General features: G+C 34.3%; 1 protein-coding gene across 4 annotated transcripts in view; it reads left to right on the plus strand.

Moving 5' to 3' along the window:
- Positions 1-24,000, plus strand: part of CDH8 (cadherin 8) — a 73,701-nt gene that overhangs the window by 13,205 nt on the left and 36,496 nt on the right. For 2 of the 4 annotated variants that reach the window (XM_010167751.2, XM_029084902.1), the window contains exons 3-5: positions 3,406-3,593; positions 6,316-6,569; positions 10,427-10,563. In XM_010167751.2, the coding sequence (XP_010166053.2) occupies positions 3,406-3,593; positions 6,316-6,569; positions 10,427-10,563 (579 nt within the window). Of the gene's footprint in view, positions 1-3,405; positions 3,594-6,315; positions 6,570-10,426; positions 10,574-20,352; positions 20,398-24,000 lie in introns of all 4 variants that reach the window. The other 2 variants (XM_029084901.1, XM_029084903.1) reach the window with 2 other exon arrangements.

The raw sequence follows: 24,000 nt of genomic DNA on the forward strand, positions 1-24,000 counted from the left end.
TTGCTGGGCTAGGTTAAAATGATTTGGCATCCTGCTGAGATTCTCTACAAGCTTTGTAATGTACTTCAAAGATGAAAACAAAAAAAATAAGAGGGAAGAGCATAATGACTGGCTTGATTTTATTTGGAACAGGTACAATCTAATGCGCTATTAGAAACTTATCTTTTTATCTAGCTTGTTCTGACAAACTAAAGTTGTAAGGTATTATGAGTCTGTTTTGGGGTTGGGGAATGTTCACATTTAGACTTTGTATCATTTCTACTTTTTTTGAAAAATATTTTTTCTAACAAGGTACCTATGTATCCACTGTAAAATTAATTCTTATCCACATATGTATGACTTGAAGTCCACTTTTGCCCTGTTCTGAAGACAAAGAATGAAATGGGTTTGTCCTAGTACTCAGCATGTGATAAATACTCTCCTGTGGTCTAGAAATTGCGCATACAGATAGAGATAAAAATATAAAATAAATAAGCTGAGGTAAAAGCTTATTTGCAAAATATATATTTTATTATCTCATCTTAGTGTTTTTTAACAGATAAACAGTCTTTGCACAATAAAAGGTTTTCGCTTGTAAAATAAGAAATGCATAAATTTTTTACTTCCTCTCACATTGCATTGCTTGCATTTGTGTAGTAGTGTTTTCCAACACATGATGACATTTCCCTAATAATATAAATATTTATAGATTAAACTCCTAGCTGAACTGTATCACCAGAATGCAGAGGGATGTTTCTTTTATACCTGCAATGTACTTTAGCTCCGACTGTGACTACAGATCTACTTTTGCCAGCTTACCTGGCTTTTATATTTGTATCAGCATTTTCTGTCTCAAAAAGCTTTTGCCTGCCAGTATGAAAAAAGCTGATCAGAAAATCAGTAACAGAACTGGTGCTAATTGGTATGTTTGCTGGAAGTCTCAGCAGGAGGCACAGGAGTGAATGCACACGGAGATGAAACTGTACTTTCCCTGTGCAATTTACTCATCTCTGTTCTCCTGCAGTTTGGGTACATTGACACACTGACTGGGTGGCATGAGGAAGACAGCATCACAGATCCCTGAAATATATTTTCTATATAGAAAATGTAGATCAGCTTTATTCATTCATTCAACAAAGAGTTGCTGTCTTTGAGGCTCCTATAGCCAGTACTTTCCAGTGCAGAATTCAAGCTGCCATCTAAGAATAACCACCCTGTTATAACATGGACCATTATGCAACTTTATCACTTAAAAAAACCACCAAACCCTCCATGTACTAGGACTTTTTATTATGTATATATTGCATTTAATAAGGATGAGCCATAGTAAATATTGTAACTGGATGTTATTACAAATTCTGCCTTTTAAAACTAAGTATTCATAGCATGTTGCCTAGCATTACAGATTAGTCATGACTCTGGCCTTGTACAAGAGCTGAGCAAGTCTTTAACATTTTTTTTATACCACTGAAGCACGGTTTGCATTTGCATGGAAAGGAAAATAAGAAAGGATCAAATTTACAGCAGAGGCTAACCAGAATGAAATCGAAAATCGTAAGATGTAATACATGCTGCTTTCACAATAAATTGTAATGAACTCAGAAAGCAGTGTGTTTTATAGGTTTATTGTTTCCAGGCAGGACAGAAATGTGTATTTATGGTTTGATTTCAGAGAGTGTTAGCCTCCTGGGTTTTAGAAATGAAAAAGATGAACTTTCACTACAGGTATGATCTCTTTGAAATAATTTTAGAGTGATTTTGTAAGTCACAGAAGCTTTTAACCTGGCAGTTTACCACAGGATTGTACCGGGAAGAACTGTGCAATGCTGTGGAAACCAAAGGTTTACAAAGGTGCGTAATGCGGATTTTTGGTCAGCTCTGCACTACAACATCTTGACAGCACAATTCATAATTCTCATCAGCAATTTGTGTGAGAGTCAGCTGCATCATACTTGGAGGTCTTTTGTTTTGTTTGTTTGTTCTGTTTTGGGTTTTTTACCAAATTTTGTGAACTATCTTAATAAATCTGAGATAAAAATACCAACTTAAAAATGCAATCAATCATGTCTGGGCATTCAAACCACGAAGTGTGGAGAGCAGTATAAATTATGAACACGATTTAGTCTCCTGAGGCACTTGATTGCTTTGGCTGCTCATTGTTTGTGAGCCATTATGAATATTCTTGGGGAATCTTGGTGATCTCCAAATTGTCTCTAATAATTTAGTCTAGAAACCTTAAATAAAAAATATTTCTCTTTGAGACAGACTATATATGAAACTAATATATGTATTTTGTGAATTTCTCACAGTTTCCTTCCTATTTTCAACTGTTACTACTTCAGTCAGCCTACAAATGTTAAAGCAACAAGTCCAGAACATTTTGTGTTTAGAAAACTAGTAACTCCACATAACAGTAAAAATGGCACCTTGTCTTAGAACAACTGTGAGAACAGAAAAGAACAAGTCCAAAGCCCTTTGTCAAAAACTATTTTGATGATCTCATCTGCTAACCTTGAATTCCTTTTGACTGTTTTCATTACTAAATAGCACTGCAGTTGATTAAATCGTGAATTAAGCGTAGCTTCAATAAGTGTAAATTACCAAGAGTTAAAAATAGGGACTCCATAAAGAATTTTTGTAGTAAAACATGCATGTGTCTTCTGTTTCTCAGAGTACTATTAAGAACTGTGATATATAATAGTAAAATATGTATTTAGATTTTTCTCTTAATAAAATGTTTATCTAAACTAATATATTACAAGTTCTAAATAGATTTTTGACACTTCTTAGGTCAGAAGGTTTGAAGCAAGTATTACAAAAAATAAAAAAGCTGACAATTTGAATAGAACTTTCCAGTGGATTCTAGTCTAACCTAGAACCAAATAATAAATACAGTAATGATCACTATGAAAAGTTATTGTTTCTTTTAAAACATACATTTTGGAGTTTCCTTGAATGTTTCTTAATTAGTTTCTTACGACAGAAGGGAGTTGGAAGGGGCTAGAAAAACAAACAAACAAGTCAAATTAAAAGGGTAAAAAAAGTAGTAAAGATCTGAAATTGTATAAAACTTCTTTAAAGATAATAAAAATAAATAAAACAGTAAATTCAACAGCGTCTGCAGTAGAGAACGTTGCATACTTTCAGTGTTGAAAGTAGCTTAGCATTTATGTTTGCCAACACTAAGCATCCCTGCAAGTAAGAAGCAGAATGCTACTGTAATGAAAAGAACATTGACATACAGTAAACTAAATATTCCTGTATAAGGAACGTGTTTGTCTTCTTTCAGTAAATAACTTGTGTAAATGTAGTTTGCATCAGTTGTGTATCTCAAGAGTTTGCATTGGGGAAGTATAAACAAATGAAGAGTACACAAGAGATACTGGAATCAGGTGTAATGTTTAGTCTTTTCCTCTTATTTATAAGGTCTGTATCACTTCTCAGTAATGGAAGATGTTGCTCTTGGTGAACCAATAGGAAGGGTGAAAGCAAATGACCTGGATATTGGAGAAAATGCTATATCATCCTATGATATTATTGAAGGAGATGGAATGGATATATTTGAAATTACTACAGATGCCCAAACTCAGGACGGCATTATTAGAGTGAGAAAGGTAAATGATATCTCTGTTAAAAAAAAATGTCTGTTGTACATACAACTACCCAGCCAGACTGTACTCTGTGAGAAGATGCTGGACTTCCAAGGATTCTTTTATCTATGGATGAGGTCAAGCAAGTGAAGAGATACAAAAGGGATGTATTAGCCAAGTCTTTCAAAGTAACCGTTTAAATGACAACTGGGGAGACATCCGTGCAAGTATTTTCTGTGCTGGGCTTAATCTTATCTGGGCTTCCACATGGTCAAATCATACAGGTCTTGCTTCTTTGGTTCAAAAGAAGAGTGGATTAGAATTTTCTTTGGTGGTGGTGTGAACTTCCGTAAAATCTTGGCTGAGTATTCATCAAATACCTTTTCTCTGTTATTTGATCTGCTGTATAGCTGGTCAAATACTGTTCAGAGAAAACAAACAGACAAACAAATCATAGAATATTATTTAAATTACCTGATGTGTGAGAAGCTTAATCTTTCACCTTTTCTCATGTTGAACTCTTTTCTCAATGAATAGTGGTTTCAGTGAACCTTATCAAGGACATGAATACTGTTTCGCGTAAGAAGTGCCAAATTCAGGCCCCGAAGAAGGCTGCAACTCTGTTACCTTTTCTGTGCTTGTAAAATCTTGATATATGCAAGATGAGGTATTTTCATGTACACAACAGAAGGACCACCCAATTATATAGAGAAATATAGGGAGAGACACCATATCTAGAACAAAACTTGGCTACTAAAGTCAATGACGTGTTAGTTGCAGACTTAATTGTCATTATTTTCTGGGGAAGGAGAAGAGAGCTGATTCTCATGCTGTGTTCTGAAAAAGGACATTGATACACTTACAATACTGGGATAGAGGGTTTTAAATATGTAACACAGCAGATTCTAAATTAATTTTTCTTTAAAAAAAAAGCCAAAAAACCAAAACATGACATTCCAGTGAAAAGAGAAGAATGCAGTGGGTACAGGTAATTAGTATTCTACTTGTACCTGTAATTAAAGAGGTCAGGCAGAGTATCTTACAAAAGTTTATATTTTCTGTTTCTCAGTGAGTAGGTCAGCACTGTAGTTGCATAATAAAATGATGTATATTTATCTAAATTTAGATCTGTTTTCCTAAAGAGAAAATGATGATATACATCCCTGATCTTCCTTACTGTTATTTATTGTATGCTGTGGCCTCTTTTGTAAACTAAGGCAATTAGCCTTTTGCCCTAGTTCCTTTGGCTTTATTTCATAACTGAGTCTCTACCATAATGTTGTTTCATATATTCATTTTGACAGCAATAATAATTTTGGTTCTACTACAGTAGATGATGAATGGAGGGTACTGTTCATCAACAGACTTTCCCCAGAATAAATTAATGGGCTTTAGACAATGCAGAGTAAATTTTCAATATGATACTCTGATTAGGCGTGACTAAATGTATTGGGGTGCTGTCATTTCTGTAAAGCATATGAGAAGCACAGAAAAAACTATATCGAAGCTATGATTGGTAAATTGTGAATATGCTGATTTAGAAATCACCATTCATAATTACAAAAGCTTACTAATTTAAGAGCTGCTAAAGAAGCGAGGTTTTCTCATGTTTACTAGAACTTGTGAGAAAGAGCAAATCCCGTTAGGGCTTGATTCATACCTGAAAAAAATCAACAAAATTTGAAAGTATACATATTGCAGGCTTTGACAGACTTCCTGAAGGTTCCTATTTGTGCTTCTGCTGGTATTTGCATTGCAGATTCAGAGTTTCTATGTCCTTTTCTTTTTATCTCTGGGACATTGTAATGCAAATCTTAATATCTTTCTAGTGCTTGGCAATTTGCATCTTTGAAATTTGAATCATTGTGAGACACAAGAGAATTATATAGTGAATATACTGATGTGCTTCAAGACACAAACTTGAATCTCCTATAATGAAAAATTCTGATATTCAAAAGTGTCACAGATTTGTTTTTATTTGGTATTTCATCCCTTTAAATCCACTGTGGTTTCATCTTTTATGTTTTAATGTGGAACTGTAAAATAGTAAAAACAATGGTGACATGGCAGGTATATTGATAGAATAAAGTAAGCAGTTTCGTGTTTCTCTCTCTGAAAAAAAAATAAAATAAAATACCGAAATAGGAATTGCTACAGTTTTAAGAAATTCCTGAGAGATGTCTACCTCATTTACCCCTATAAACAGAAATGCAGAGTTACCTGAAGTACAATAATGTTGAAGTACTTTCTTATATGATTAGCTCTGCATTTCTCCACATAATGGCTCTCATGTCCAACAAATAATAACTGGTAGTTCTTTGCATTTCTCACATTGTTCTGGAAGTCATAAAATATTTATTCTTTCTGGAGCTAGTATATTTTTTTTCTTATCTCCAACTAACAAAGTACTGATTAAGTGCATGATGAGTATGCAAGTCATGTCATCACCAACAAATTTGTAGTATTTATCTGATAATCTAATTTTAATGGTATAATTCATGAGAGGGAATGTTTTGTTAAATTTCTTATGAAAAGCAAGAAAAGAGAGTCTTGTTTTCTCTGAGGCTGGGTAATAAACAGATATCAATATATGCCTAGAAAATTTGCAGGTTGGATTTCTGGGAGTGGGAAGTGATTTCATTAAAACTCACTGAATGTGCTTAAATACCCATAACTTTCATCCATGAGCACTATACTCATTTGTTCTTTTTCTGTAAAATACAGTTATCTTTGTCATTCTTAACAGCCACTGGACTTTGAGACCAAAAAATCCTATACTCTGAAGGTAGAAGCAGCCAACATTCATATTGACCCTCGCTTCATCAGTGGAGGACCGTTCAAGGATACAGCAACAGTAAAAATTGTAGTAGAGGATGCTGATGAGCCCCCAGTCTTCTCATCACCTACTTACATGCTGGAAGTGCATGAAAATGCTGCTATTAACTCTGTGATTGGTCAGGTGATGGCCCATGACCCTGACGTGTCTTCCAGTCCTATAAGGTAGTGCTGCTTTAAAGTTTTCTGAAAAAAACGTTGTATGACATTGTTCTCATGCTGTTTTATTTCTGTTAAAATACTTGTATAGGATTTGGTTTCTGATGTTAGATTTATCAGTTTAGATCATTCAGATCATTTTCAAAATTCCAAGAATGCTCCTTGCTACATGAGTAGTGCTATGAAACAGTAGGAATGCAATGAAAATAAGAAATAAGGTGTATGAGGTCAGATGGGGTTGAATCATCAGTGTGTATTTCTGCAGTTATTTTAAATAAATGTCACATAAGCAGAAAAAAAGTAACATAGAATGCACGAAGTTTGATCTATCACAATTTAAGCAGTGGCTCCACCCCTTATTTTATTACTGCTGTCCACTGGCATCTGTGAAAAAAAGGCTTGCATTCATTATCTATTAGCATACAAATCTATTGATTCTAGTAGTACTTATTTCATGTTTCTGTTGTTATTTTCTAACCATGGTCTATCTGCAGTAAATTATCTTGGATAAAGCATGATCCAAGTGCATAAAAAAGCATGAGTAATAATCTTTCTTCCTATACTGTCTCTGCCCTCCTATAAATCACTGCCCTTCAGAGCCTTTCTCTGTGGAGAGATAAGCTTCACTGTGGCAGGTTTTCCCCCATTCATTTTGACAAGAGATTTCATCTTTGGCAGAAGTTGATTATTTTCTTAATTCACAGCAGGCCTTAAAAAGCTAGATACGATATTTTCTGCCTCCCTAATGGTACAGCTGTTTATCTGTCACTAAGTAGCATGTCCAATCTGCCTGGCATTAATAAACAATGGTGATTTGCCACTGATGAAGTATCAGTACTGTGATTCAAATCTCAGCAGGTGCTGCAAAAAAGGATTTCTGCTCTTATTTATATTGGTGCAAATAAAGAATAGATCAAATTAAGTCACAATAGCAATATCAATAGTGCAGGAGCAGGACTGAGAATCATTCTGAGAATGATTCTGAGAACAGTCTTCTGTTAAACCACTATGGGGTTGTTCTTATAATTGTCATAGCAGGCCCATAAACTAACCAAAACTTCCTGATAACCTGCACTTGGTTTATGGCTATTTCAAAATATATTATTTCCCAAGATATTCTTTTCTCATTTTTAGAGAAATGCGTATTTTATGTATAGCTTATGGATCTGACAATGCATTCACATTAAAAAGAGTTACAGTACCATTATCATGAAAAGGAAACAGCAAATGTACTATTAGTTTTCACAGGTTTATGACACTGCAGATTCTATTTTTTATTTTTGTACCAAATATTTATCAAATTAAAATCAGGAGAGAGTTTTACCTCTTGTGGTCTTGTAAAGCCATGTAACTTATGTTAAAATGTTTCATTTTGGATGCTGGTTTTGCATTGTGAATAAATACTGTTGGAAGGAGTTGAGATGCAATATAATAAACTCACAGATGTTACGCTCCTAATTTTGTAACTTAAAAATTGTACCGCAGAAAGGCTGTGAATTGAAGTTTTAAAAAGTATTCACCCTTAGAAAAAAAGCTGTGTCTTACTCACTGGAAGTTATGTCAGGCCCAGGTCAACTAAACATTAAATAGTATATAAGCATTTCATATTTTATTTTATTTGTGGAATAAAAATTTCATAAATGTTTGATATCAGAATAGTTCTTTCTACATCTTCATTACATTACAACAAGAACTAAAAGATAGTTTTCAGTGGCGACATCTTTAAAAGAGTTATCTTGATTGCTGTCTGTCTTGTATTTTCTTGAGTGAAACCTTAAACCTGTGAAAATTTGTAAGCTATTTTTTTACTATCTTCAATAGTACCAGAATTTTACAATCTAATACTTTAATTGGAATGAGGGAGACATCAAAATATAGTTAAGATACATTTTCAAAAATGATTGCCTGAAGTTAGGCACCTACAGCTTTATTCTTCCATACAAGCGACCTGATTTTTCAGAAATGCTGAGGGTAGTACAATTCCCATTAAACCATTGAGAACTGACTATGTGGAGCTCACTAGAAAATCAGTTTGCTTAAATGTCCAAATATAGATGCATGTGACTAGCTTTAGGCACATATAGTTAGAATTTTTATTCTTTTTTTTTTTCTGATACTCTTCTTATCCAAACTACTTGTATTTAAGTGAGTAAAACTAGTTCTTCTCAGCGTTTAAAAACAGAAAAATTAGTCTACCAAATCCTATTTCCTAGTTAAACAAGGGTTTTCAGTCTTAAATCCATTTGTTGTTAGTACCTTACCAGTGTAACCATGCTAGACTTGATCATTAGCAATAGTCTTTAAACACTTGAACTTTAAGATTGTGATAAATTTTCATAATTTAGATTTAATTTTTTGAAATTGTATCTTAATGAATGCATTGCACAAGTAATCTAATTGCAATGTATTGTGCATTCTAAATATGAAAATATCTGACAATAAAAAAGATTAATGCCATAATCCTGAACTTTGAAATCAGATCCTAGTGCTGTGTCAATCAAAATCAATAGTATTATGCTGGAATAAGTTTGAGTTTATCAGAATGTGTTTATTGTAGCATCTAAAGGAGCTTCTGAATCAGAACTTTTTTTTTTTAATTTGCTTATGATAAAGCATAAACCAGAATGGAATAACTGATTTCCAGATAACTGTGCCATTGTCACTCTAGCAAAATATGCTCTTGTTCTTTTATCAGTGAATTTAACAGGGTGTTTGCAAAAAGTAGAAATGTAATGAGAAACTGACAGTCTGAGTCACTTTTCTGACCACTATATAACGCAATCCAGTCTCTGATACTGTATCCTAAGTCATCCTATTATGCCTAGATATAATGCAGAACAGATGTAAAAATTGTCAGTGCATGCTGTTAGGTTCTGTAATACATAGGCACAAAGACTCAAAAGGCTTTTATATAAATCCACAATTAGGATTCAGTAAAACCCCTTGAAGTCAATTTTTGTTGAACCATATCAATAGTTTATCACTAAACACTCAAATTTTGTACCTTTCCTATCAAGAAATTGGAAGGCTTAATTTTGTGATTGAGTTGCTTTTTGTGACTAATACCTTAATAAAGTAACTCTGTGAAAATGGACAAACATAAAAGCTTTCCTGGAGATCCTCTTCTGAGCTTTAAATCATCATCCTGCTTAACGCACCGTTAGAGCGATATACTGCAGCTCACTCTTGTTGTCAAGCTTGCTCTGTTTGGGTTGCATAATTTACCTGGACATTCACATTTGCAAACTCTGACTACCTGTCAGATGAAACTTGTTTTGTTAAAAGTCACTGCTGTCAATCCGTAAAGCAATCAGTCCTTCAGTGTTTGCAGTGTTTTATAGGAAAATGGTGATTCTCTAACTGCGTTCTGCCCAGGGAGCTGCTTGAACCATAACCAAATAATATGCTTGGTTCATGCTTCATTAATCTGAAATTTATTGGTAAAATAATATTATTCAGCCCTTTCTAAAATACCCATGAAGCCCACCATTTTTTTGTGCTTAATACATTACTGTTGAAATTATCAGCAGTTACTGTGAAATACCATAGAAGCTGTCTAATAAATGTGATGGATTGTGTAATTAACTCTTGATCAGCACCGTTTTTCAAAGATGTTACCCAGTGAACCTGAGGGCATTTTATGACCTTCACACTGCGTGTACAGCTAATTACTCCTTGGGCAATAATTATTAATTTTTTTTAGTCTCAGTTTGTCATTTTGTCTTATAAATTATTATCCTATTGAGCTTCTCGATCCATTTGGCTACAAGACTGCAGCTCTCAGAGGGCTCCCTAAACTGTCTTGTGATTGTATGGATTACACCAACTTCATTAAGTAGATTACAGGGATGTCTGTTTTGTAGGTTTTCCATTGATCGGCATACAGACCTTGAGAGACAGTTCAACATCAACGCAGAAGATGGGAAAATAACTTTGGCAACACCACTGGACAGAGAAACAAATATGTGGCACAATATAACTATTGTAGCTACTGAAACTAGTAAGTATTTGTGTATGCTGACTCTTAGTTCTATTGGGTTTATAATTAATTTTAACAGCATGTGCAGTGGAAAGTGTATATAATTCAATAAAAAGTAAAACACACTGGATTTTTAAATTACAGAATTTTGGAAAGAAAACAATTTCTGCTGAAGTTCCATTTCTTTTCATTTTCAAAACTGCATTTTTTTTCAGTGAATACAGTATATAGATTTTGAAGAGCTACATGAGTACATTTGTACAGGGTATATAGGATAAATGTTAAAAAATGTTTTAAAAAACCCAAACCCCAAGCTTTGTGTTTAGTTAGCTTTGCTATTGCAGAAGTACATTGTAGACTCAGTCCAGAAGTTCTTAATGCTAAGTGATGTGTTTCAGTAGCATAAATGAGTAAATACATGGGTAATGTTGCATGCAAGTAGTCCTTTTTGATACATATGCATAAATTTACTCATATACAGCTATAGACAAGAACATGGGTTGTTCAGATCCACAAAAGTATTGTGACTGATCTGTACCCCTAAGTCATTGGGAGCCAGGAGTATCACCCAGTATGGGAATATGGGTCCTAGATTTGAATCCAGAAGATTTCTTGATTATTTTGGAATTTGGACATAGTACGTGCTGCTGGCAGGATTGCATAAGGCAATATAATTTATTATTATTAGCACTGTATTTTAGACTGTACATTTGGCATAAACATATTGCAGCCAAAGAACAGATTCAGAATGTAGGTCTGTGATCCCTTGTCATTGTCTTGACTGAAACAAACTATGAAAATGTTTTTGGTAACATATCTATTCTGCAATCAATGTATATGCATAATTCCAGTACACGCATACACACTGGACACATTGTTAGAAGAATATTTGTCCTCAGAGCCTGATGATTAGTGCTGCTAATTCTTGCATGTAGAAAACAGGGTGATGTTAATGCTTGCTTCCCCCAGAGTGTCTTTTTCTCAAAGGATATAGTGTTATGATGCTCTGTTTCATAATACTGTAGCTATGAACATAATGAATGGGAGGATAAAAGATGCTTATTTGGCCCCTTTTTTGTTGACTGATATTTCTCTGTGGTACTTGTTTTCAAACATGTTAGAAATCTGTGACAGGTAACTAAAATGGCATATGTAAATGAGAAAGGTCTGAGTATAAACTAAGTTCTCAATTTACACCCTCTGTAAACTGTATTCCTATGACCTACCTCAAGTTGTGCATTTCATGGACAATAGTGCAGTAGTGCCAACAGTGCCCTGTTAATTACTGTTAAATCTTGCAGGCAAACACTCCTTTGGTAAAAGAGCAAGAATACTTTCTGCTTGCAGGAAAGCCAAGCTGACACAGGGAATCAAACTGCATAAGGAAAGAAAATAAGCTCTAGTTTCATAGGTCATATTTTGCCCAGGTTAATACGAAACCAGTTAATAGTTTTGATGTTTTTGTAGAAGAAATATATAAAATCTCCATAGCAATTTTTCTCATGACATGAAGAATGTCAGATCATTAGATTTACCAATGGCATGGAAAGCAGAATTATTAGTTTGTGATAAGAAGTTTTCAGACATTGGGATAGTAACATGTTAAGTGAAGTAATTTTACATTTTATTTCCTCCAAAAAGTCAAAAAAGAACAAATTAAAAGAATAATTTTTCAAGAAACTGCTCCAATTCATTTTCTGAGCTCCCTGATATGTATGTGTCAAAGGAAAGTTAACAGAAGTGCACTCTACCAAACCCCATCAGAATCAAGTTTGCCTGTTGCATCTTCAGATTTTTAAAACATAATTATACTCAAGAATTTTATAAGAAATCAGCCTTGTCATTAGACTTCCTGGGAGCCTCAGCTTCTATCGCTCTTGTAAAATTGCCTCTTATCAGACTGGCTGAAAATAATAATGCAAATCTTGTTCTAAGCATTTGTGTTCCTGCTCATGGCTTTTTTCCCCCACATTCTTAATATAATTATTTGACATTTACATAAAACAAGAGTTTAATTTCATAGACTACTATCTTTGCTTATTAAAGAGAAATTATTTTTAAACTCCTTATGCAGAAACTAAATGTTTTCATAGAACTGTCAAGCAGGGTAAAATGGCCATTTTTAGTTTTTGTTTTATTTTTCCCTGACACAATAATAACCAAGATCTCTGTTATAAAAATAACAGAAGTATGTTGGAGGCAGATACAAGCAGCAAATGAAAATACAAAATGTGTCATTATCATGCTTTTGGTCTGTGGAAATAAAGGGTGAACTTTGTTTTCTGTCACTGACTCTGGACATTAAATACTGGACTAATGAGATTTCTCATTGTTTTGTGGTGTAGTTGAGACATATGTGAGTTCAAAATTGTATGCCAAGGTTGAGAGGTTTATTTTAGCCAGATGCTTGGGAGAACAGGGGTGGATATAGCCTTGCTTTGTAAATTGGGGCTGATTCTGCTGCTCGTGTGTTTGGGCTGTCTGGAGCCAGGTCCTGAACAGGAAAGGAATCTGGGGGCATATGCAAGTACCCTCTGAAAGCCTGAATTGCAGTGCAGTAAGAATGAATGATTAATTTACAGATGTTTCTTTTGATGCATCTTTTTTGTATGTACAAAGGCTCATCACATCTTTGGTTCTTTGGTACTTTTTTGAAATGGAATTTTCTGCCATTCAGTAAAATCTAGTGAAGTCAGGATCCTAATAGTCATACGTGATCCCATTCATCTGAACACACAAATACATTTTTTAGTTGGTATAAATTACAATTCCAGCTATAACCGCTGTTCACACTGAGGTGCTTGTGTTGCTTGCATTAACTGGTTAGCAGTTTTGTTGGGCAGTGAGGCAGAGCAGAGTTCATGCTGGGCTAACCTCCTCAGTATTCTCTTGGTTTCTTGTACAGGTTTTGCAGTATTTACCGAGTTATATGTTGTCAATGCTCCTCAGCTACTAAAAGAAAATCAAATAGCCATGATTTATTTATTAGAACATTTTTGCTACAGTTTGCACAGATTCTGAATGGAGTTGGGAATCAGTGATCATTCAAGCCAGCAGATTGTCATACATGTATAAGGCATACAATAGTTAAACTCTGTCCTCTTTCTGCCTCCACCTCCATGGATTTCCCTTTCCATCTTCTAATGGCTAACAGCCACATTGCAGATACTTCCCTAGCATCCTCCATGTGTATCTCATTAATACTAAGGAAATGCCCTGTACTTCAGTCATTGCTGGTTAATTAATTTAACAAAAGCAGTAATAAATGGAGAGCTAATGTAGTTTGAAACGAAAGCAAAGGCTTATCTCAGAGAAGTTGTTTTAACTTAGGTAAGTGTATTAGTAGCATAACTTAACTGCACAACATTACTCCAGTTTAAATATGGATATCCTGATATTTGCATACTCATCCCTCCTAAACTGTAGCCGAGATCTTCTCGAGACACAGGATTCTAGTGAATTCTTTGAAAACAAAAAGTATACTGTAATGCATTCACTATTAGCAATGCTTGTCTGGAATTCTCTTTTTTAAAAGTGAGGTAATCCTTTTCTCAAGAATATGTGTATTACAGTAGAAATTCATTGAATGATATCATAGTTTTCAACAAAGAAAAAACTTCTAAACATGTTTTGGTTGGCAACCTCTCAGATTTGTGAAAAACACACCAACAAATAACAGAAACCATGGCTCATAAACTTTAAAGACAGCTAAATGATGATACCTTTAAAGTCACCAAGCTTTCTTTCACCTCACATAACACTGAGTGGGCTGCTCAAGATTTATATATCCTTCCTAGCCTTTTTATGACCATGTGCACCACTGCATTCAGGTCACATCTCAATTATGGTTCATGAGGTACTACCATGAGCATATTCAAGTGTAGACAGGTTCTTTTATAATTAGTATAGACTCAAACCATTTCAGACATACTGGGAATTACAGAGATGAACTGTGCATCCATTTGCTCTGCTGCATCAGGTTACAAGGAGGCTTTTCTAAAATCTCTCCCTCTTCTCACACTCTGTGCATCACATGCACAGGCTTGCAAGAAATCAGTCTGATAGGGAATTCCAAAGTCCGTGCAGGACTGCCAGGGAGAGGAGATTTCTCTTAGCCTAGAGCAATAATTTTAGCCAAGTTTTAAATCTCTGCATGAAGGATTTTAATGGAATTTCTGTTTTCCTTTTCTCCAGGCACTGCAGTCATGGCGCTATTATTTTCATTTTGATTGATTGCTTTATCAAATGATTCTTGGTATTCAGCTCCACTTGCCAAACAGAAAACATACCAGTGGTTAGCCCCCCACCCAAGGACTTGGCAAAGGACCAAAACTGCCACAACTAGTAGAAATTCTCATGAATTATTAGTCAAAGCAATAGATTAAAATATAGACAAGATCTTGAAATGGAAATGGTGATTTGACCACAAGAAATATTTTCCAGGCATAGAGCACAGGAATCTCAAGGACAAAGCTGTGGGCTCTATCTGACAAAGGTAATTACCCATACCAGCTGCCTTCTTTAGAAATGAAGAAGTAGGAGGCAATTTTATCACCTAATGGGAAAGGGCATAAAGCCAGAAAGACTCTTTATGGTTTACCAAGAATATAAATACAATAGTTGAATCATCACCTGGCACATGCTCTACTAAAGTTATCTATATTGTATATTCTTTTAAAAAAATACAAGGACACTAGTTAAAAAGGAAGAGAGTGATAATTACTCTTCAGAATAATTCAACTACAATGTGCTTTTTAATGCCATGAGTACCTTTTGTCATGCTTGCATTTATTTAATTTTGTTTAGTCTTTTATTGTAAAAATTACTATAGGCATTATTAGCAATAATTCTAACTTTTTAGAAAGTTACTTTGGTGCATCATATAATTACCTTTAATTTAGGGCTGAGTAAATTTCAGTAAGTTTTAGAAAGAGAAGTAAATAAGTCATTATGGAGGTTTAAACAGGAGAAGCTCAGGAATGCTAACCTTTTTCGCTTGACCCTTTTTTCTCTGGCTTAATGGAACTAGATAATCTATCACTCTTGTGCAGAAACACAGAATTTAGTAAGGTAGTTTTTATTCATTTGCACATAAATACAGGGTTACACAGAATTCCATAGATTCTAATGGGTCACAGAGCATTTGCCATTGGTCAGTGGAGGACTGTTAGATCATGTAAAGCTAGTTTGCAGCTCTTGGCTATGGCATATCACAACATATGCATTCAGACATATCCCAGACTTTCCCATTAGTCTTTTTCACAGCTCAAGAATAGCAGGAGAGGTGATCTATGTGGATAATAGCATGGGAGTGGCCATATGATGAGGAAATATGAATGGGAATGGAGTATACTTACAAAATGATTTCTGTATAAAATGGTCCCAGTAGTTCAGGGAGAAGCATTAAAATTCAGGTATGGCATGCTGAATAGAAGTTAGCAACCTCTGATTTCTGAGAAAAGCATATAAGGCAGCTGTGAATAAAGCATCTGTGTAATTCAGTAAAAAAAAAAAGTCAGAGGAGGCGATAAACAGAATTATGGCAAGGAAAAGGAGAAAGATTTGCATGAACAGTCTAGCTTCTTTTATTTCTGGTTTCAGGGCATTATAAGGCCAGGTTAGACATCTTAGTTCTAGATTTGCAAATGTTGATTTCCCAAAAACATACGGGAATTGAGAACACTGTTGAAAGCTTAAAACACAAAAGGTTAACATACCAAGTGGTGTGTTAGAAGAGAGTAAGGCTTTCTGGGGCAAGAAAACAGGTAAAGATTCAAGTAAGGAATACAGGAGTCATTAGTGAAAACATGCTTGACTAATTCATGTGAAGTATGTTTGTTAATTACTTTGAGAAAACTGGAGACATGGTTAAACTGACAATATACTTGTTATATTAGCAAGAGAGTGCATTGTTAAACTGAACAACTAATAAATGGACATCTGTACTTTTAACATTTGAATTAGAATTTCTGAAGAAAACATGATTAATCTTTAAAATACTGTGTAGTATTCATCTAGTTTGATAAGTGGAATTCACCTACTTCTAAGCAGAATGTGACTATCTAAAATCTCCATTTTTTTTCTGTAAGGCTGGAGCATGAGAGTAGGTCAGAGTAGAGGTTTGTAACCGAGTATTGTTTTAGTCAATCCTCTTTAAGCACATTTCTTTCTCTAATAAAGACTCTGCTCAGAGTATCATGCTTTGAGCTTCTAGTAAAGTTGCTGGATAGCAAAGAATGACAGTATTTTCTGTCTGAAAAACAGAGAGGAATTTTTAAAGATACATACTGATGTGCTAGGGAGATCTTTTTGCTTAATGAGAAGGTATGCAAATAAGAATGGTTTGATGCTAAACTCCTAGAACTGGATTCAAATCCAGGATATCCAGCAATATTTTATCTGTGAAGGAAACTTAAGAGTAATTAAATTGCACTGTTAAGAAATTCAGTCCCAGAAAGGAATATAAGCTCTAAAAATAATGACATTTAAATACTTCTATAATAAATTCTTATTTAATAAAAAAAATTATTAAAGCATTTTGATGCTTTGTCTATCAGTAAGGGAGGGTTTTCATTTGAGCTATTAATCATCTTACTTAAATCATGAAGTTAATTTAAAATAAAAAAATCAAAATATGCTGGAGATCTTGTCCTCAGTCAGTCTGCTTATGGTTGTTATTATTGCTGCTAGTCATTATAAAATTTCATAGCTAATTATAATTGACAATAAGGCCTTGCATATCTAAGTCAATATTTTATAACATTTTAATATGCATGATGTATTAGCATATTAACAATATAATTGCTCAAAAGTGTGGGCCAGATTCATGACTGTTTTATGCTAGTGCAACTCCCTCGATTAAGCTGGAATTGAGCAAATCATGCCCTGGTACATTTGTTGTGTCTTAAAACTTTTCTTCAATTAGTTTCTTTCCTACCTGTTCACTGGCTTATTTTTTAAGGCAAATCCTTTTCTGTCACTTAATGGCACTATATTATTTTCTGGAGTTTTTTTCTCATTTTTATATTTAGAAATAGAAACCTGTTACTTCCTTACAACAAATGAGGCATTACACTGCCTCGGAAAATCTGGAATCTTAATTACGTTTGTGGTGCTGTCATCCACAAGAAGTAAAGATCTAGTAGCATTTAATCACACTGTTGTTATTGCTAGTATGTATAATGAAGATACCAGAAAGGTCTGTTTCTCTGTGGTTTTCTCTGGTTCCCTGTTTTCCTAACTCTTGTTTTCCTTCTTATTGGTAGCTGCCATAAGAAAGTGGAAAAAACTTTTTTCAAAATTTTTTAGTAGACTTTGACTTTTGCTAAAATGAATAGTCTACAGAATAGTGCTTCCTCATTGCAGATGCATCCAGAGATTACAAATGCTGTTTTGCTACTTCTTATTCTTGAAGTTAGGTATATTTATCTTCTTAAAAAAAAAAAAAAAATTGCATTGATTAAAAAAAAAAAATTGTAACTTGCTCAAACATTTCTAGCTTGCCTTTCCTTATAGTTTGTAAGTCTACTGCTTATAGTTGCTAAAACTTAAACCGTATTTTAAATTTTTGCACTCATAACAATTCACCCCTGAAATATATAACACAGTTTGTTTACTGAAAGTGACATAGCTGCAAACTACAACCTGACTTGCATCCTCGTTAGGCTCAATAACACAGTACTGTATCAGAAATACAGGTTGTTTTCTGCCAGCATTTGTTTCAGTTTGGTCTCTGGATAGATATGTAGGTGTACTTTTTTCTTTTTCTTTTTCTTTTTTTTTCCTTAAGGATTTACTTGGGATCTCTGAATAAAACAGAATTGTTTTCATTGTCATAAACCTGACATGACTGTAGCAGCTTCCAACGCAACCCACTCAAGCACCGATTCTAATAATTTATTTTGAATTATGTATTTGTTTACTCATATTGATGTGTCACATATATCTTTGTGATATTATGTGACACTATGAATATAAAGCTCACTGTGGTCAAAATTAGATACGCAGAAGAACAGTCTCTAAGGACATGCTGTTTGCATCTAGAGCTTCTGACAAGAGACAAGTAAATGTAATTGCTACTCAAATATTGAAAAGGTACTACAGTTTCTGATTAGGATGGCCCTTCTAACTCATTCCAAGCCTCATCCCATCCCTTTGTTCCCCCTACTTTAATATCCCCCTTCTATCTCCTGGTGCATATCCCATGCAGTCTGATCACTCTCTTATGCAATACGTAGGTTACATGTAATGAGCACTCGTGTGTTACCTAGTTCATCTAACATCTGCTATATCTTCTAGCATTTTCTTTTGGGAGTTGAAGAAAATGAATAGGAAGTGGTGACACTAACGTGGATTTTTCAAAACACAAACGTGGTTAAAGGGAGACTGCTGTCCAAAGTGATTCATTTTTGGGAAGGTGGCACGAGGGGTGAGGGCTACCTATGCTTCCCATTCCCCTCCATCTCTAAGATGCGTATGAATTAGTTTCCTCCTACAAGGACAAAATTACAGCTCTCTCACTGTGGCCCTGGTTTTCAGTCACACTGCAGCAGTGGATAACTTTTCCTCTCTCATTGTGCGTGGCTAAATTTAAACAGAACAGTCTCTTTTGATTTTTCCTTATAAACCAGAGTTATGGTCTCTTTTAAGAGACTCTTCACAGCTTCTTCACAGCTGTAAACTACATTTGAGGGTATGTTTTGCTTTTCCTATCAAGTTTTGCCTTTCCAAGCCCTTTTGATCCGTCTTTGCATTCAGACAAGACAATATTACACATATACACCAAACAAAATGTAATACTTCTGCAAAAACTTACAAACGTTTCCCAGTTTTGCAAATGGATCTTTCAATCGTAGAGGATCAGAGCTACAGAGTAACTATTTGTTAGGCTGCTGGACTGCACAGCTTAATGGCATGAAAAATAACAGAGGTTGCTTTTGAATGTCAAATACTTGCCCTCTGACAAGCAAAATGAAGGCTGATCCCATCAATATGTATTGTATCTGTATGAAAGGAATATACTAACTTTTTAAGTTTTATAAATCAATGTTGATACTCTGAAGTTAACAAAATCTCTGTTTTAATGTAAATTATATTTAATTTTTAAAATCTTAATTTAAATGGTGGAAATAAATAAAGTAACATTAAGGATAAGGACCAGATTAAACTTCCAGACTTGAAGAGATGTGACTAACTTCAGTAGAAGTTGAATCAGGGAAGGGAAAGGGAAAAGTACCTTCCAACATAGTCTGTTTACATTACTTTGCTGCCACAACGGCAAGCAAAGAACTCAGTGCGGGGTTAAAAAATGATCCATTTGATCTTTTTGCAGGCATGTTTCATTTTTCTTCAAAATTTAGATAATTGATTCAAATTTTTTATCAGTTCTGGGCTATATTAAACAAATTTTTTATATCTTACGTGCACTAATATGAAAAAAAATAAAGGGAAAAAAGAAGACCCCACAGAAAAGGAAAGTGAGTGAAAACTTTGTCTGAACAGGGCCTGAAGAATACAGCTGTATTTAATTAAGGTTTTCTGGCATGGGTTGTGCATTTATCACATAAATTTTACTATTTCTTTCTTCTTTTGGTATTATCAGCAACCTGAAAGTATAATCTGTCCTTAATCCCAAACTATACATTTTATGTCTTGATTAAAGGTAGGTGTATGTAGCTTATTTTAGTCAGCTATTTACAGACAGAATTGCTGAATTTTGGAAACCTCTTAACTACAAATTCAACTTTGAAGTCAAGGGCTTGAAAACATAGTCTGTTCTCAGTTTCCCCTCCTCCTTGTCCTCCTTTCCAGGATACGCAGTCGAAATACACTCCTCACACTCCACCTGGTTAGCGGGTACGTATGGTTCTTCTGCATTTGTCCATGCATGTGGAGTATGCATTTTGCAAGAGTCTGACATCTTTTTCATGGCAATAAGAGGTAGAAAAATGGACAAAAATTAAGGGGGTAGAAGATGTTGGGCAAGTCTTTGGTTGAACTTGTGACAGTCTATCAGTGAGGAAATAAAAATAGAACATAGAACATCACTTTGTTCTTCACTTCTTAATCTTTCTTCTGGAGACCATAATAGGATAAACCAAGTGATCTACTGAAAGGAGACAAAACTTTTCAACTCCATTATTATTTTTCTCCCAAAGAATGATCTGAGGAACAAACCTGAGAAATATGTTTCACATCTTTTTCTTTCTGCCTCCCTCCCACACACGTGTACATGCAGAGACTCGCCACAATCTGTACTCCTCTAATATGTTCCAATGTGCTGAATAAATATAAATGGAACATTAATTTTGAAGCAGTGTGTGTTTCTTGTCTTAACAACTTGTACAGAAAGCTTTCTGCTATACACTGATATGTTTATATTAATTTATAGATATTCCACAACTCCTAGTATTTCCTCATCCTTTAAAAATTAAAAGAATTTCAGGGAGGATCTAAATCGTCATGATGACCAATCCTATTTTTTTTTTTTGTTGTTGTTGTTTTGTTTCTTGAACTTTATCCTATTTCAGAAATAGCTTATGTTCTGTTATTTTTAACAGAAATATTGCTACTTACTGATGTCTTTTTCTGTCAGAGTCAGTTTCAGGCACTCAGTCTCTCTTGAATCAGATCATTACACACCATTTCAGACAAATGAACACGGTATTTGCTGCAGTATGTGATTTATATAGTTAAACTTCAACATAAATAAAATTTCAGTTTCACAATAGCATGTCTGTTTCTCAGGATTCTTGAAGATAGATTTGTTGGTTTTATATGACCAAAAAATTGTTATAAGCTGTGTTGTTGTACGGGTAAAGGATTGCACAAAGAAAACAACAACGTAAACCCTAAAAGGAGACATAAAGTTGTCCTGCATGTAGAGTATCTTAGTAAAGGAAAAAAATAAAACCTTGATAAAGTAATGGAGAATGGATCTGTTAAAATACAACTTAATAATTCTGAAATATAAGGGATGTATAACAAGTGCTGTTGTTTTTATTAAGTCAGTGATTCAGATTTCGTTTTGATTTCTCTGTTAGAACTAGGACTTCATCTACTTCTAATTTAAAATATTATTATAGTAGAAATTTCACTGAATCAAAGAAGCATGAAATAACCATTTCCAGGCCATGTGGTGATAATAATAATAAAAGATGTGTTATTTTCTAGGAGTCCATTTTCTATTTGGGTACTTAATTTTAGTTAAAATGCAAGACAGCTTATGACTTTTTAAAGAGAAGTGATTCACCTTGAAGTGATTTTGGATGATTTAATTAAATAAAACTGGATTAAACTGGATTTCTTTGGGTTAAACAAATTAACATCATTTCCTGCAGCCAATAATTCTCTTCCTTAAAAGACCACTGCTCTTTAAGACCACTTGTATGTGTATCTGTCAAGGAAAGACAGTGTAGAAGTGTTTTAAGCGTGTTTATGAAGTGTTTAAGTGTTTATGGGAGTAGAATAGCTGCATTATGTTCTGTTAGTTATGGCACAAGACCAAAAATGTGATTTATAATCTCTAGTTACTCCTAGTATTACTTTCTGCATGTAGTAACAATGTTACTACAATGCTTAGTGCTTTGCATTACAAATTTCCAATGATTGCGCACACCTCAGATATGTAGAATTTTTCTAGGAAGGAAGGAATGTGTTGATCGCAGTAAGAATTACCATCGGTCTGTAGCCTCCAAAAGGTTTGGAGACACTAAATGGCTTGATACTGAGATTTTTAAAATTTTACTTAGATTATCTCATTTACTTCTTCAATTTTGTATCAAACTCTGCAACCTTTTTTAATCCCAAGTGAGTTTCAATGGATATGTTACTGAAAGATGAGGACCAGGAAGGTGTGTATTTCAAGCATTTAATGTTCTAATAGGATCTTAAGGATAGGGGGAGAAAAACAAAAGAGCTTTTTAGGTCTTTAAAATTCTTGTAAACCTTTCAATATACATTTCTAAACTCAGCTGGACTTTCCATTATTTTTTGAAATTTATTTATTATCACTAGTAAGTTCCACTGATTATTCTTACATTGAGTTCTCCTTTCTTTATATCAATCTAGATGTTCCCTTCTTTGTGCGTGTGCTGTGCTCATCTACAGCAGGCTACTGGATCTATGAATTGCAGACAGTAATTGAGACTTCAGCAGAGGCATAAAAGAGCTGTGCTTCTAGGAAATTATGTACACAATTTGCATATGTGTTTCTTACAGCTACGTGCAGTGCTTTGGCAGTGGTGTTCACAGATGACCAATTGAATGTATTTGAAATGAAAAACTAAGTCTTTCTGTGCAGTCTTACTCTGAAAAGAGTTTTGGTAAACTAGATTAGTGGAAAATTTCTCAATATTTTTTTTTAATCATGCACCTCAGTGTGCTAAATTTTCCAACCAAGCCAATGCTTTTCAAGTGACAGTCCTAATGATATATTTGTACTGCAAGATTCAAGGTTGGTATTTTTAAACTGTGCATCACAATAAATACAAGTGGTGAAGCATTTACAAATTTGGTTAGTTCTTTAGAGAGAGAGAATCCCTTCACTTTATACTTTTATGATTTTGCATAAAATAATTGATTTGAACTTAAGCAATTAGTCTTACTATCTGCCTGGTACATGCAAAAGAAAACTCAGTCTTCCTTAATTCTATCGACTGGGTGGTTGGTAGATTGGGGGAAAACAAACAAACAACCCTCCCCCCCCCCCCCCAGAAAAAAAAGAAACAAAAAACCCCCAGTAATTAAACCTTTTTTTTCCATTAATTTAGAAAGAACTGACTCTCAATTCATATAAATGATATAAGTGAGGAAAAGTTTTGAACATTGAATACTAATCAGCATGAAGGCCAACTGTATGAAGGATAGTGGCCCATGCAAACGTAACAGTTCCTGCACTCTGTGGATCTGAGTGGATCCACTTCAGTCGCTTTCTACTTTCAGTTCAAGGATATTGGTCATTGCTAAGACAGATGGATTTAAACTTGAGGCACATCCTCTGCATACATGTTTTACCACTGGGAAGTTTGCAGACATTAAAAATATGAACATGGACAAGTGAAACTATTTTATCTTTACCATGTTTTCATCCACTAGTGAAATCTGTATTTGTTTAGTGAGAAATCATTAATTCAGTTGAATAGGTATGCTTAGGATGATGGTTTTTTTTATTTTTTAAATTTTTTCTTTTACAAGGAAAACAGCATAAAGTGAAAGTTCACTGAAAGTTTGCAGTAATAAAATAATGCTATGTATTGTGTGGTGGGCAGTACAAGCAGTAGATAAAATTCCCTATCCATCTCTTTCTCTCTCTTCTTTCTCAACAATGCATTTCACCACAGTCACAGGAACCCTAGTAGGCAGTGGATATCCGCTTGCTTGGAGATTTCCAAACCAGTTGGGTCTCTCTTGCATTTAGTAAATTAATTTTTTAAATGAATTCTCATCAAGTTTCTAATT

Source organism: Antrostomus carolinensis, unplaced genomic scaffold (genome assembly GCF_000700745.2).
Source record: "Antrostomus carolinensis isolate BGI_N321 unplaced genomic scaffold, ASM70074v2 scaffold29015, whole genome shotgun sequence".
NCBI classification, from domain to species: domain Eukaryota; kingdom Metazoa; phylum Chordata; class Aves; order Caprimulgiformes; family Caprimulgidae; genus Antrostomus; species Antrostomus carolinensis.